Below are 13040 nucleotides of genomic sequence, written 5' to 3' on the forward strand. Positions count from 1 at the left end.
GAGGGGATGTTTCAGCTCAGCTTTCGAGGTAAGAATACTTCACAGTGATACAGTAACATTATTGCTAGGATTTTGTGTAGTGAAATAAATCCTGTGTATTCTTCCGAGGAACCCAAGTGTCTTTCAGCAACAGAACTGGTGTGCTGGAGCAATATTTGGAGAGGCTTGCATGGAACCTATTGTCATCCAGACCTTGTTTCTCTAGGTGCTTTTCCTTCCTCAACTTACAACTGTCAGTTCATTCATAAGAACCTATATTTAAGTGACTCAGAAAGTGGCAACAAAAGACACTGGAGTTTCTTGTATAACAAAAATGTATGTTTTTGTATCTGCTTCTACATGTACCATTTTGGATGTGGTGAAGGAAACTAAGATGCAGTAGTCCTCAGCTCAATGCTGAATCCAACCCTGTCATGCTAATTCCAAGCAAGTTACCATAAGACAATGGGCTTTGTTACATGGTAATTTTGTGCAGCTCCTGGAACTCTTAACCCCTGGATTGTCCACACATTAACACCTGCAACTGGTTTTAACCACTCGTTATGTGGCTAAAAGTTACACCACTCCAGGGCAGTATTATGTCTGATCCTTGCTACCTATTTTGTGTTGCACTAAGGGCCCAGGCACTCTAAGCTACACCTTAATATATGAACAACCCACTCACCACACTCCCCAGCTAGCCCACGTTGGGCCCACTAGCCCCTCTTGCCAGCACCCCAGATCCCTGCTTATTGCCCCCGTCCTCCCCCACCCCATCCCCTTACTTGTGGCTCAAGGATTAAACTGCCTGCTGGCTGTTGCCACCTCCACCACTGCTGCTCTCTGAGTCAGAAAAGGAGCAGCCCAGCAAGAATGGTGCCAGGGCAGGCAGTTTAACCCTTTCCTGCGTGCTCCCCTGGGACAGACAGTGTGGGCAGCCACAAGTAACTAATGTCCTGCGGGTGGGATGAGCCAGGAGGAAGAGGGAAATCCTGAGGGGCTGAGGGGAACTGGTAGAGCCCTGGTGGGCAGGGGAGAAACCCAGAATCAGGTGCAGGGGAAGGGATTCTTACCTTTCAGTCCTCCAGACCCCTACTGGCCTCCAAACTTGAGCTAGCACTAACACTGATCTACATTTGTGCAGCTCAAAGCCTAACACATAACAAGGCCCAATGAAACATGGGCCTTGTTATACATTACACTGAGCCACACAAATATTGATTGGCTTAGCGCTAGCTAGCAGTTGCATCTTCAGTTTGAACAGTACATCCATAGGGAGTGACCACACCTTAATGGAATAGGAGCTGATTTATGAAGATCAAGAGAGAATCCTGCCCTGGAGTGGCATAATTTTCAGCTGCATAACGAGCCACTTAAATGCATTAATGTGCAGACAGTCCAGAGGTTAAGAGCTCCAGGAGCCACCCACAATCAACATGCAACAAGGCTCATAACAACCTTATCCTTCCCTCCACCCTATCATCCCCCAACCTGGATTTCATCCATCTTCAGAACTGCCATATATAACCATTCCTATAGCCTGAGCAGCTAGGCAGAGGGATAAGGGAGCCATGCATACCCCTTTTCTTACTGAACATCAGTATAGTTCCCAGTACTTCTGTCTTTGGTCTTGAGTAAATATTGTCAGCTTCTTTGACAAAGACTTATAATATGTTTTCAATAATAACATTTTCTGCAGGTTTTCTTTTTTAAAGTCAGGGAAATATTTTTCATGCATGCACATTAGGGAAATGGTCAGTGGCTTAAAATGATACAGGCTGACAACCTGAATTCTCAGAGCATTTCAAAATGATCTCGAGGTTGCTCCAGGCATATCCTGCTTCGACATTAGGGCAGGATGCTTATCCTTGTACCACATTAATTTGGTTGGCAAAGCAGAAAAATAGTGACAGCCTGTGGGTTAAAAAAAATCTGAGTCATAAACCCCTGAATAACAGGTTTTATATTAGAAATGGCAGCTCAGCTAGGCATTGTTGATAGAAACAGTAATGATGATGGAAAGTTTGCTTCCATTATATACTCAAATGTTAAAAGATGTGTGTTGTAAACAGTAAGTAAAAGTTATTTAACTTTTTTGCTGTTACATTTTTGCTTAAATCCATATAGAATAACCTTATCAACATCTTCTTTTCACTGACTTCTGTATTTAGTGTTTCTGCTGTATTTGTTGGTAACTATTTTGTATTTACCTTGAACAGACACTTGCTGCACGAAAATCTGGTATATCCATGGCCATGCTTATCCGGACTTCCCTAAACAATGAAGAAATGGTAAGTGTTTTCAGGAGAAGCTTGTGTGAATTTATGTAATAAATAAACTTTGAACAAGCTGTTTGAACTGTTACCTTTAAGCAAAAGGTAGTAGTGATGATGATCAGATTTCTGTTTAGTTTTTATTGGCCCATTTTAGCTATTACACACACACACACACACACACACACACACACACATTAGTAACACCAAGAAGTTCTCTGTATCAATACTCTATGCCACTGGGTGCTATATAAACATAGGAAGACAAAGTCCCAATGCTGAAAAAGTAGCAATATAAGAATAAAATCAAACAACAGGTCTCTTGGGCTGCATACAGACATTCTGGGAATTGAGAGGGGAAGTTAGATTGTGTTAAAAGTGGCCATCTGATCTAATTTAGTTTGCCTAGGTATGAACCTTACACTAGTTAGGCGGATCTACATGTGAACTGTACAGAAGTTCAGGACAGTTAGACTGATCTAAAAATAGCCAACCTGATCTTGGTTAAACGTACCTCCAAGGTAACTTAATTTAGCTTGGGTCCAGTGAGACCCATCTAACTGCACTTCTTTACAGTTCCCAGTGTAGCCCCAGGGCTGGGAAAACCCAGCCACAGGTCCCAGCCGTGGGGGGCTGAACTTTTCCTACCCCATCCCTGACTGACAACCTTCCCCACACATGAGCCAGCCCCCATGCCCCAGCCCACCAAATACCCCATCCCACAAGCTGCTCCTGGTGCCAGTTTTATTAGTGTTTGCCAATGCTAGCACCTAAGAAAATAAGTCAGGGGTTGGGGGTGGGTCAGGAAGAATGGTAGGGTAGGTTACTTGGGGTTCCATCTCGGGGTGGTGGGGGTTGGGGGGCTAAAAATAGCCCCTGGTCTGAGGGGGTGGGGGAGAGAGCCCCCCCCCCAGATCCTGCAATCTCCTCTGATCTCACCAAATCCTCCCAGACACCAGCAAACACTTCAATCCCTAGATGCCTCCAGCATGGGTACCACCTATACCCCCCAACCCCCACAGTGGACTCTGCCTTCCCCACCAATTACCCTAGAACATCTCAATCCTCCCAAGATCCTGCTGACCCCCCGGTCCCCCCCAACACCCCCGCTAGATTGGGTGGCTGTTTTTAATAGGCCTGTGCGAAGCGGCTAGTATTCGCTTTGGATTCGGATTTGGCTGATTCGGGGGACAGTAATTCAATTTGGTGATTCAAATCACTGTCCTGAATTGATTCAGAATCAGCCAGACCCATCCCCCCAGCTCTTTGGAGAAAAAAAAGCCCCCACTCACTGGGTGCTGCTGGGCAGGGGTGATCCCTACTGCATCCCACTGCCCCACACTGCATGGGGGGCTCTGCATGACTCCCCCAACCCCCCATTCACTCCCTCAGCCCCACCATGGATGCCCTGCCTGGGCCAGTGGTGGCCCTTTAAAAAAAAAATGAGAAAAGCCCTGCACTCGCCGCTCCTGCTGACAGGGGGTCAATCCCTGTTGCCCCCCGCTGCCCCATGCAATGTGGGGGGCTCTGCATGAGCCCTTGAAGCTCTGAGGCCACTGCAGGAGCAGTGAGTCCTGGGGCTTTTCTGGTCCAGGTGGGGCACCTATGGGTATCCAGGAGGGGGGGGGTCAGGGGCTTGTGTAGAGCCTCCCCCATGCAGCATGGGGCAGTGGGAGGCAGTGAGGATAACCCCCACACTCGGCAGTACCCAGTGAGCACTGGGACTTTTCTTTAAAGCACCGGAAGCTGGGGCAGGTGAGACAGCCATCAATGGGCTGGGTGAGCAGGTGGGAGTCAGGGGGCTGGGGAAGCAGGGGGGGTCAGGGGAGTGGCAGGGGTCCCCCCATGGTCCCCTACCCCAGCCCCTCCTTCCCTGCCCCTAGTACTTACCAGCTCAGAGTCCAGGTGCAACTCCCTGCTGTAGCCACCAGGGACTGTCCAAATCATCAAAGCTCTCTGGATCTTTTCCAAAGATTTAGAGAGCTTTAAATTGATTTGGACCTTTAAATTGGTCCCTTGATTCAATTCGGATTTGGAGATTCGGCCACCGAATCGGGCCAAATCTCCTCCAAATTGAATCATGACCCAAAGCTTTGCACAGCCCTAATTTTTAACACTATCTGAACTCCTCATAATTTCCCTGAATGTCTGTATACAGCCTAAAGGGACATCTTTGCTTCATACAAGCCCAGTACCTTTCACCTTCGTTCTAATAAATTAAATAAGACATGCTGGATTTAGCTCTTAAGATTATATGTATATATTAAAAGAATAAATGATCCATTATTTTAATCTTTCCCAAATATAGCCAGAGAGGTAGTTTGTTGGTCTAAGTATCCAGTGTGAAAAACATGTATTCCGTGAACCATTAGTTTAAAATTCTCTAAAAGGCATTCAAACCTTTGACATTCCTAGCTAAAATAAACTGACTGAATTAACAAGCCACATTTTCAGGTGAGAATTTAAAATGTCAAGGTCGTGCCTATTCTAAAGGGACAATATCAGTCTTTTGTCACTTCCTATAACGAGAGCAAAAGTTGTCGAAATGCCCTCTTCTATTCTTCAGTGTTCTGTGTGTTTGTTATTAGCATTCTTCCCTTTTCTTCCACTTACCCTTTCCCACCGCTACCTTTCACCTGCCACCTGAAGTAGCTGGTTAGTAAAACTCATTGGAGTTTTACAGGATAAAAAGCATAACACCACCTAATAGCTAAGATAATTGTTTTGTTTGTCATTCTGAGCCTCTCCCTCTAGTTTTGATTTGTGGGGTTCTAGAAAAAATAGCTGTGGCTAACTTACATCATAGATTTATTCATAGATTCATAGATTGTTAGGGGCTGGAAGGGACCTTGTAGATCAGTGGGTCCAGTCCCCTGCACCAGGCAGGAAAAGACAAGTGGGGTCAAGTGACCCCAGTGAGGTGACTGTCCAGTCTCCTTTGAAGATTTCCAGGATAGGTGACTGCACCACCACTGGAGGGAGTTTATTTCACAGTCTGGAAACCCTGACTGAAGGAGTTTTTCCTGGAATTAAGCCTGAAGTGGCCTCCCAGGAGTTCATATTCATTACTCCTGATTTTCCCCATGGGTGCCCTGGTGAACAGCTGCTCACCAAGTTCCTGATGTACTCCCCTGATGTAGCAATAAGCCACTACAAAGTCCCCTCTCAGCCTTCTCTTCTGTAGGCTGAAGATGCCCAAGTCCCTCAGCCTCTCTTCATATGGCTTGTCTTGCAAGTCCCTGATCATACGGGTGCCTGTTCTCTAGACCCTCTCAAGTTTTTCCACATCCTTGTTGAAGTGCGGTGCCCAGAACTGGATGCAGTACTCCAGCTGTGGTCTCACCAGTGCAGAGTGCAGTGGGACTATCACTTCCTTAGTTTTGCATGAGATGCAATGGTTAATGTATGCCAGTGTGTTGTTTACCCTGCTGGAAACAGCATTGCACTCCCAGTTCACGTTGATGTGATGGTCGATCACTACCCCTAGGTCCCTTTCAGCCGTGGTGCAAGTCAAATTGTTGCCACCGAGCCTGTAGGTATGTTGGGAATTGTTTGTCCCCAGATGGAGTACCTTACACTTCTGAGTGTTGAACTTTATCTGGTTCCGGTCCTCCCAACACTCCAGCCTGTCTAGATCCACCTGTATCTGCAACCTATCTTCTGGCATGGCCACACTCCCCCATAACTTGGTGTCATCCACAAACTTGGCCAGAGAGCTTTTCATCCCCACATCCAAATCATTTACTTCAAATTAGAAAGAAGGGAGCATTAAAGACATTTTTTCACATGAATTCTACTAACAGAAAATGGTAGTTCAGAAAATATTTAACCATACTTTGAACTGGTCTTTGGCAAGTGCAAACCATCTTTAACATTGTTGTTCATGTTTCATATTATGGATGAAATTAGATTACCAGGACTCTGGAAATGGGGCCAGGTGTAATTTTTCAGTAATGATAAATGTCCTTGAACATGAATGGCACGTGTCCCCAGCAGCTGGGGGGTATGGCTGCACTGGCGGGAGCCTGGTGGCAGCAGCAGGAGCCTGGCGGTGGTGAGCAGGGAGCTCCTGCAGACATTGCCAGGACTATCAGCAGCAGGGGATAGGGAGTGGTGAGCGCCATCCAGGGGTTGGCGACCACCCGCAGGCACTGCTGGCAGTGGTGGCAGCAGCCAGGGGCAATCATAGACTGCCCGCAGGCACCGCTGACAGTGCACCCCCATGCACCCCCTACGTGTTGCCTCTGTCCTTGAAATTCTTGGCTTCTGAAAAAAAAACTACTGCAAATTAAATATCCAGTGGTACATGATGGAAGTACTATTTTGTGCATGAGCTTTCAGTGATAATCTTTTAAAGACAAATCATGTTCTGACAAGTGATGCAATCTGACCATAACAGCCATTTGGCCCCAGCAATATTTTTCAGAAAAAAAAAAAAGGTTGTTTTAATCAAAAACACAACAGGTGTCATTATCTCTAGGAAGATTTGAAGTGTGGGGCAAGCAGATTTTCATAGCTGAACCCAATGTAATTAAAGAGAGGCATTAATTTGAAGGAATAAAGGCCATCTTGTATCTCCAATTGCTAGTTCAAATATATTCTTCTAACATACATTCTTCTTTGAGACAGGATTGGGGGACAGTTGGAGGGGATTGGGGACCAGCAGGCTCAGGGGAGGGGGGAGATTGAGGGGTTTGCAAGGAAATTGGGGCAGGGCAGGCAGAGTCCATGGTAGGATTTGGGGGGTATAGGTGGCATTCACAGTGGGGGCATCAGGAGACTGGTGTGTTTGCTGGTGTCTGGAAGGGTTTGGTGAGACTGAATTTGTACGGAATTTTCTTATATTGCAGTTAAGATCTACAATGGCCATGCCCATAGCTGAAAAATGGAGGGGCTGTTAATAGATAACTCCTGATACTGCAGCCATCAAAGGATGCCCCACCTTGTCAGAAGATGGGTTCCTTTCTGTATCTATATGCCAGTCATAAACAAACAAGCTGATAGTACTCAAAGATGAACTAATGAGGTGGGAAACAGCTGGCATTGAAAATGATCCCTTTTAATAAAAACAGCAGTTACTTTACATTGCAATCATAAAATAGCAACAAAGGTTACTAGAACAATATAAAATATGGAATCTTAAACAGTAACAGGCACAGAGGACAATATTTATTTGGAACAGAATACATCAACTAATGAGTGCAAAATAAAATTATTCTTTTATTTTTAATATAATATTTTATACTCACCATTAAAATAGCTTAATGCATTTACAGAAATTAAAAAGCAGTCAACATGATTTACTAACTGGTGCCTGCAAAAAGACCACTTTCAATCATTGCCACCTTCTGTGAACAATTAATACCAATTGAAATATTGGTTCTCATCAGCCAAAACCCCAGATCTAACACATTCATTGTAAAGATGCCTTTTATAAGAATCAGACTCTGGCTCTGGAAAACTGGAAGTAAATGGTGGAGCTGATATAATCATCGTTGACAAATTAAGGTAATGTACATTAGAAGAAATAATTTGAATGCTTGTGCTGGACTTTGATTTAACTGTTATTACTCAAAAAACAAACAAACCCTGGAGAACTAGCAGGATAAATCCATACAAACACCTGTTCAATGTGCATTGGCAATTGAAATAAACAACAAAATATTAGGATGTATAACGAATAGGATGGAAAAATAATACCAAATCTAGTATAATACACTTTGAGCTCAATAATACTCTTCTGTCTGAGTCAGCCCTTATCAAAATATGTGTTTCAGAAAAAGAATTCCAAAACCAGACAATAGAAATGATCACAGGTAAGGAAGGATATATAAAGAATGCAAGAATGAAAAGTTGAAAACTGACTCTCTCTTTTAGAGAGGAGAAGAATAAGAGGAACTTATTTTATGATGGAGATAAATGGAATATCTAAAAAATGGCAGAGAGCAGATAAAATTGAGCAGATACTTTTTCATATTATAAAAGCAAGATGGTCATTAAAATTAAAAGAAAACAAATTTAAAACTAATGAAAGAAAATACTTTTTATTCAGTGGGTGTGTGTACATGTGCATTTACACTGGCCTAAATTTACTATGCAGTAAATTACTGCGCAGTAAGTGGGAATAGGCCAGTGTCTACATGTGCAGGCATTAAAACACATTAACACTATTTGTGGACTGACTTGGGACTAAAGTTAGTCCTAAGTCACTCCACACACACAGTGTTACTGTGTAGTAAGGCATGTACACGTGTGTCACTGCAGTAACTAATCGGGCATAAATTTGAGACCTGCATGATGTAGGTCTCAAATTTATGCTCAAGTTGGTGTAAATCATCATATTTACTGTGCAGTACAGGTGTGCACGTGTAGATGTGCACCTGTACTGCAAGTACCATATTTGTTTTTCTCCTGTTTTAAAGAAGTGGGAAGTTTAAAAAAAAAAGGGTGTTGTAATGCATAAGTGAATTGAACTTCAGGACGGAAAACAAGTGGATCATTTTGCAGTGTTAGAGGATTTTGCTGTGCATTTGCAGTGCCTAGAGATATCACTTTGATTAGAGTTCTGGATATACATAAAATAGATAAATAAAAGCATAATATATTATGAACGAAGACATTCCAACATTTGGGTAGTAGATAAATAAAATTATCCCTTTACTGCAAATTAAGCAGCATAAAAGCGATTTTCCATGCTTGTTGCTGTTACTTACCAAGAAGATATTTTGGAAAATCAGAAGAAAAATTGTTTGTCTGAGTAACTGGTTTATGAGTTCCTTTGTCAAATGAAAATTTGGTTTAACCATAAACATTTATTTTGAAGCCCACTCCCAGCTGCCATTTATTTTGTACTCTTTATCCAGCATGGTGGGCAAAATCCAACAAGTTACACATACCCTATGAAAATCAATGGAGATGATAGGGTAAATGTTAGGACCAAATCTGGATCAGCATGACTAATCAAACCATATATGTAGTAGTAATGAGTCTGCAAAGGAATCTTCAACAACTTGATAGTTTCTGTGAATTGTGATTCCTTCCCATAGTGGATAATGTCAGTTTTAGTTGTCTCTGAAGTGTTATTTTTTTATCCTATGTGCTCTGGTAAACTGTGAAAGGAACATGCAGGGAATTGGGAAGGGGAGGACTGAGGCATGTTTTGCTTCAGTGGTCATGGCTGGCAGAGGAACTCCTAGGGAGTTGTTATCTGCCAATGCAAGTTAGAGCAGCCCTGAGGTTGCTTTCAGGGGAATTACCAGAGGCTGACTATCTGAGAGGACACAAGCAGCTCCTAGTATCAAAGTTATAAAAAATGTAAAAATAAAAAGCCACCTCCTGCCTTTCTGGTGTTCTGAACACTGCCTGAGACCATCGGAGAATCAGTCAAATGGTTTTAGTCACAGGCATTAGGTCAAATTTTGCTCTGCTTATAATAATAGTTCAGATTCTGTAGCCTTGTATCTAAGAGTGTTGAAGCTATTTGGCTCACATGGTTCTAAACTTGAAGAGAATTTCTGCCAGACTTGGATGAATCTGAATTCTGAATGTTCGGCTTTACCATGCCACACTGCCATGCCTTCTGTTTAACTAAAGACTATCATGGCTAACTACTCTCTCTTGTATAGCTAACTTAGGTGTTGTGGGAATTACCATAATGTTGTAGTAAATTGATTAAAGTTTCTTTATGCCTAGCTACTGAACATCTCATATTAATATTATTTGGATTTGTGTTAAAATAACAATCAAGGCCAGTTATAGGGATTAGGGCCCCATTGTACTAGGCAATGTAATGTACAAGCTGTGCAAAAACAGTCCAGAGATCTTAGTCAGAGAATATGCAGCCAACAAATAGGCAAGTAGTGGAAGTCAAGGTCAAAGCAGAGACAGGTGTAATGGCATAAACTGATTGAAACAGTGGTTTCTAGTTGAGGGCTTTTTGCCAATGACCGTCAGAAACTTATTCTCTACAGAGAATAAATTAATGGCTTTATTGATGTGGATGGGGAAGCTTTCCCAAGCATAAGGCAGGAAACACAAGGACGTTAGTAGTTAAGTACAGGTAGTCAAAAAGGCCAAGGCTGAATTGATTCAAACTTTGCAAGTTAGTCTAAACTGCATAGGTTGAGCTGATAAGCAAGTGAAAGCATATTCACCTTTGATTCCAGAAACAGCTACATGCCAGGTCTGAAGCTGGGGGACACTAGCTAGAGCCAGCTCTGCCTGCTGAACTGGGGTGGACAGCTTGGGCCAAGCCTAGCCCACCCACCCTTGGAGGTGGGGTTTGTGGGGAAGGTGTAAAGTGTCCTGGGATGCTGGGGGAATGTGAGTTAATGAGAACCTGGAGGCCATCTGAGACAGAAGTTCAATAAACCAATTTAATCAAAATCAGTTAAGTCTGATACTACATCCATCCAGGTTTATCTTAAACTGGCTTTGGCCTTTTGAAAGTGGTTTATGTGCACTGAACTTTTTTGTGCTACACATCTGAAACAGCTTCTGATCACATACTGGTTTAGGTATAATTTCTGCCCCTAGCCTGTTAAGAAAGCAGGAAGTCAAGATTGACATCAGTGGCAGAACAGAAGTAAAGGGGCAGTATTTTAATGAAAAATTAAGTCTGCGTGGTAAGGACAAGACTCTGTGATGAAGGGCATTAAGGACAGTGACAAGAAACTCACGTATGACAATGTGAAGGGAAACAACCAAGTGACAGGAAGAGGAGGAGGTGAGGCTATTTCTAGCAGTTATTCTGATGTACTCTGTTGTTTGTTCAAGTAATTTGATTTTCTTCCTTTCTTTCTCATTGTATTAATTTTGCCCCCTCATACCCCCAGTTCTCCGCTATTGACATTTAGTAAAGTCCTACTAATTGCAGGTCTGGCTGAATTAATTTAACAGTGAAAATTATCCTTGCTATCATAGTCACTGGGGCGAGAATCCCTAAGCCAAAAGTCACAAGTAAAAACTATTGACTTATAAATGAACTGGCAGATATATACCCAAGTTTAGGAGGTGGTTATTTCATAAATATAAATTTTCAGGGGTGATATTTTATTTGGGGTAGCACAGAATTATCATGAAATGGCATTACTCGTGTCAAACTGTGAACTGATGGTCTAGACAAGTACACCAGAAAAATATGGATTGACTTACTGTTGGAATAGCTTAAGTATTATAAGTAAAATATATCTGCAGCCACACAAACATTATCTCATCTTTAATGCTATCTGGTGTTCTAACACCCTTTCTCTAACTGCACATTTACTGGAGATGAGATGGCAGGAGGTAGCATTAATGTTAAAGCATCAACAAAAATTGAAATTCACATTTAAATTTAAATTGAGAAAAGCTCCTCCTGATCCCTTTTTGAGTCGAACTTAATACATAAGTTTAATTTAAAAATATATATATTTCCCCTTTCTTCCAGCTATACTTTTTGATCTGTTCCAATTTCCCTAAACTCAAGGCTTTTGTTCTTTTTTTTAAATTAGTAAATCACCAGGTTTTGTAGGTGCTTCATTTATCTTTGTTACTAAACCTTAGAATCAGCCAAGGTATGCCTACATTGCAGTCACTGTACTCACTGCCTCTTGTGTGGTTTTAAACTACTTAGCTCAAGTTCTTCTAGTACAGGTTTCTGTGCTGCTGCACCTATACTATGATCTAGCCACCTGAGCATTTCCACATCCTCCTGGACAGCTAGTGCTGAGCTTTGGTGTTCTGACTACATTGCTACTAATAATTCAGCTAGATAGTTTAATCCAGGGGTTGTAAACCTATAGCCTATGGACTAGATCTGGCCCATGGAGCCATTTGAACCAACCTACAGATGTGGGGCTTTGGTAGCATTAGGCAGCAGGGAGCTTCAGCAGTGGCTGCTTTCCAGTTTGCCACAGAAAGAAGTGGTGGTGGTAGGAGCTTTTCCTGTCTGCTGCAGGGAGAAGTGGTGGCAGTAAGCCAGTGCTTCCTAAACTTTTCCTCAGCCTGAACCCATTTATGGCCCATTTCCTCAGCATGGACCCTTGCTCCCAATCCACAGCTCCCCACCCCCACAACCCCATCTGCTGATGTTGCGACCCCATTTGGGGTCATGACCCACAGTTTGGGAACCACTGCAGTAGGAGCTTCCCCTGTGCCACCATGGAGAGAAGCCTGACAGCATGCACTTCCTAGAGCTGCAGTGGCCAGGCCCTAGTTCCTGTGCCTCTGACCCAAAGGTAATGAAATGACTCCTGCATCTCCATCCTGCAGCCTAAAAAAGGTTATTGACCTGGTTTAATACCATACATGCTCAATTATAAGACTGGGGCAGGGGTTCCTATTTGACATGGGGAAAATTAAGCCTTGCCTTATGATTTTATACAACTTACCTTAAACCAGAAAATGCACAACCAGCCGGCAGAGGGCACCCAAGCTTCCCTCTGTGTAGTGTTGCCCAGCTAGTGCAGGATCACTCCAAGTCATAGGCGCTGACTCTGTGGCTGCTCCAGGGCTCAAGCACTCACTGAAAAAAATTCATGGGTGCTCAATACCCATGGAACTGCTTGCAGATGTTTAAAAAAGAAAAAAAGGCACTTTACCAGAAGAAGCAGTGTGCAACTTCAACCTAGCTCTGCAGCATCTCAAACGATTGGGTGCTTCAGTGGGGCATTTTGGTGCTTTAAGCTAAAGCTGATTTGATCAGCTATTAGATAAAGGTGCCAAAAAAGCCCCATTGAAGTGCCTGATCTTTACAGATGCTGCAGAGCTGGGTAGAAGTAACACGCTGCGTCTTCTGGGTATAAATGG

General features: G+C 43.0%; 1 protein-coding gene across 2 annotated transcripts in view; it reads left to right on the plus strand.

Moving 5' to 3' along the window:
- Positions 1-13040, plus strand: part of UNC13C (unc-13 homolog C) — a 523785-nt gene that overhangs the window by 158529 nt on the left and 352216 nt on the right. For both annotated transcript variants that reach the window (XM_006017955.1, XM_025197084.1), the window contains one exon: positions 2199-2270. In XM_006017955.1, coding sequence (XP_006018017.1) covers positions 2199-2270 — 72 coding nt within the window. The remainder of the gene's footprint in view (positions 1-2198; positions 2271-13040) is intronic.

The sequence above is a fragment of the Alligator sinensis genome, unplaced genomic scaffold (assembly GCF_000455745.1).
Source record: "Alligator sinensis unplaced genomic scaffold, ASM45574v1 scaffold250_1, whole genome shotgun sequence".
Classification (NCBI taxonomy): Eukaryota; Metazoa; Chordata; order Crocodylia; family Alligatoridae; genus Alligator; species Alligator sinensis.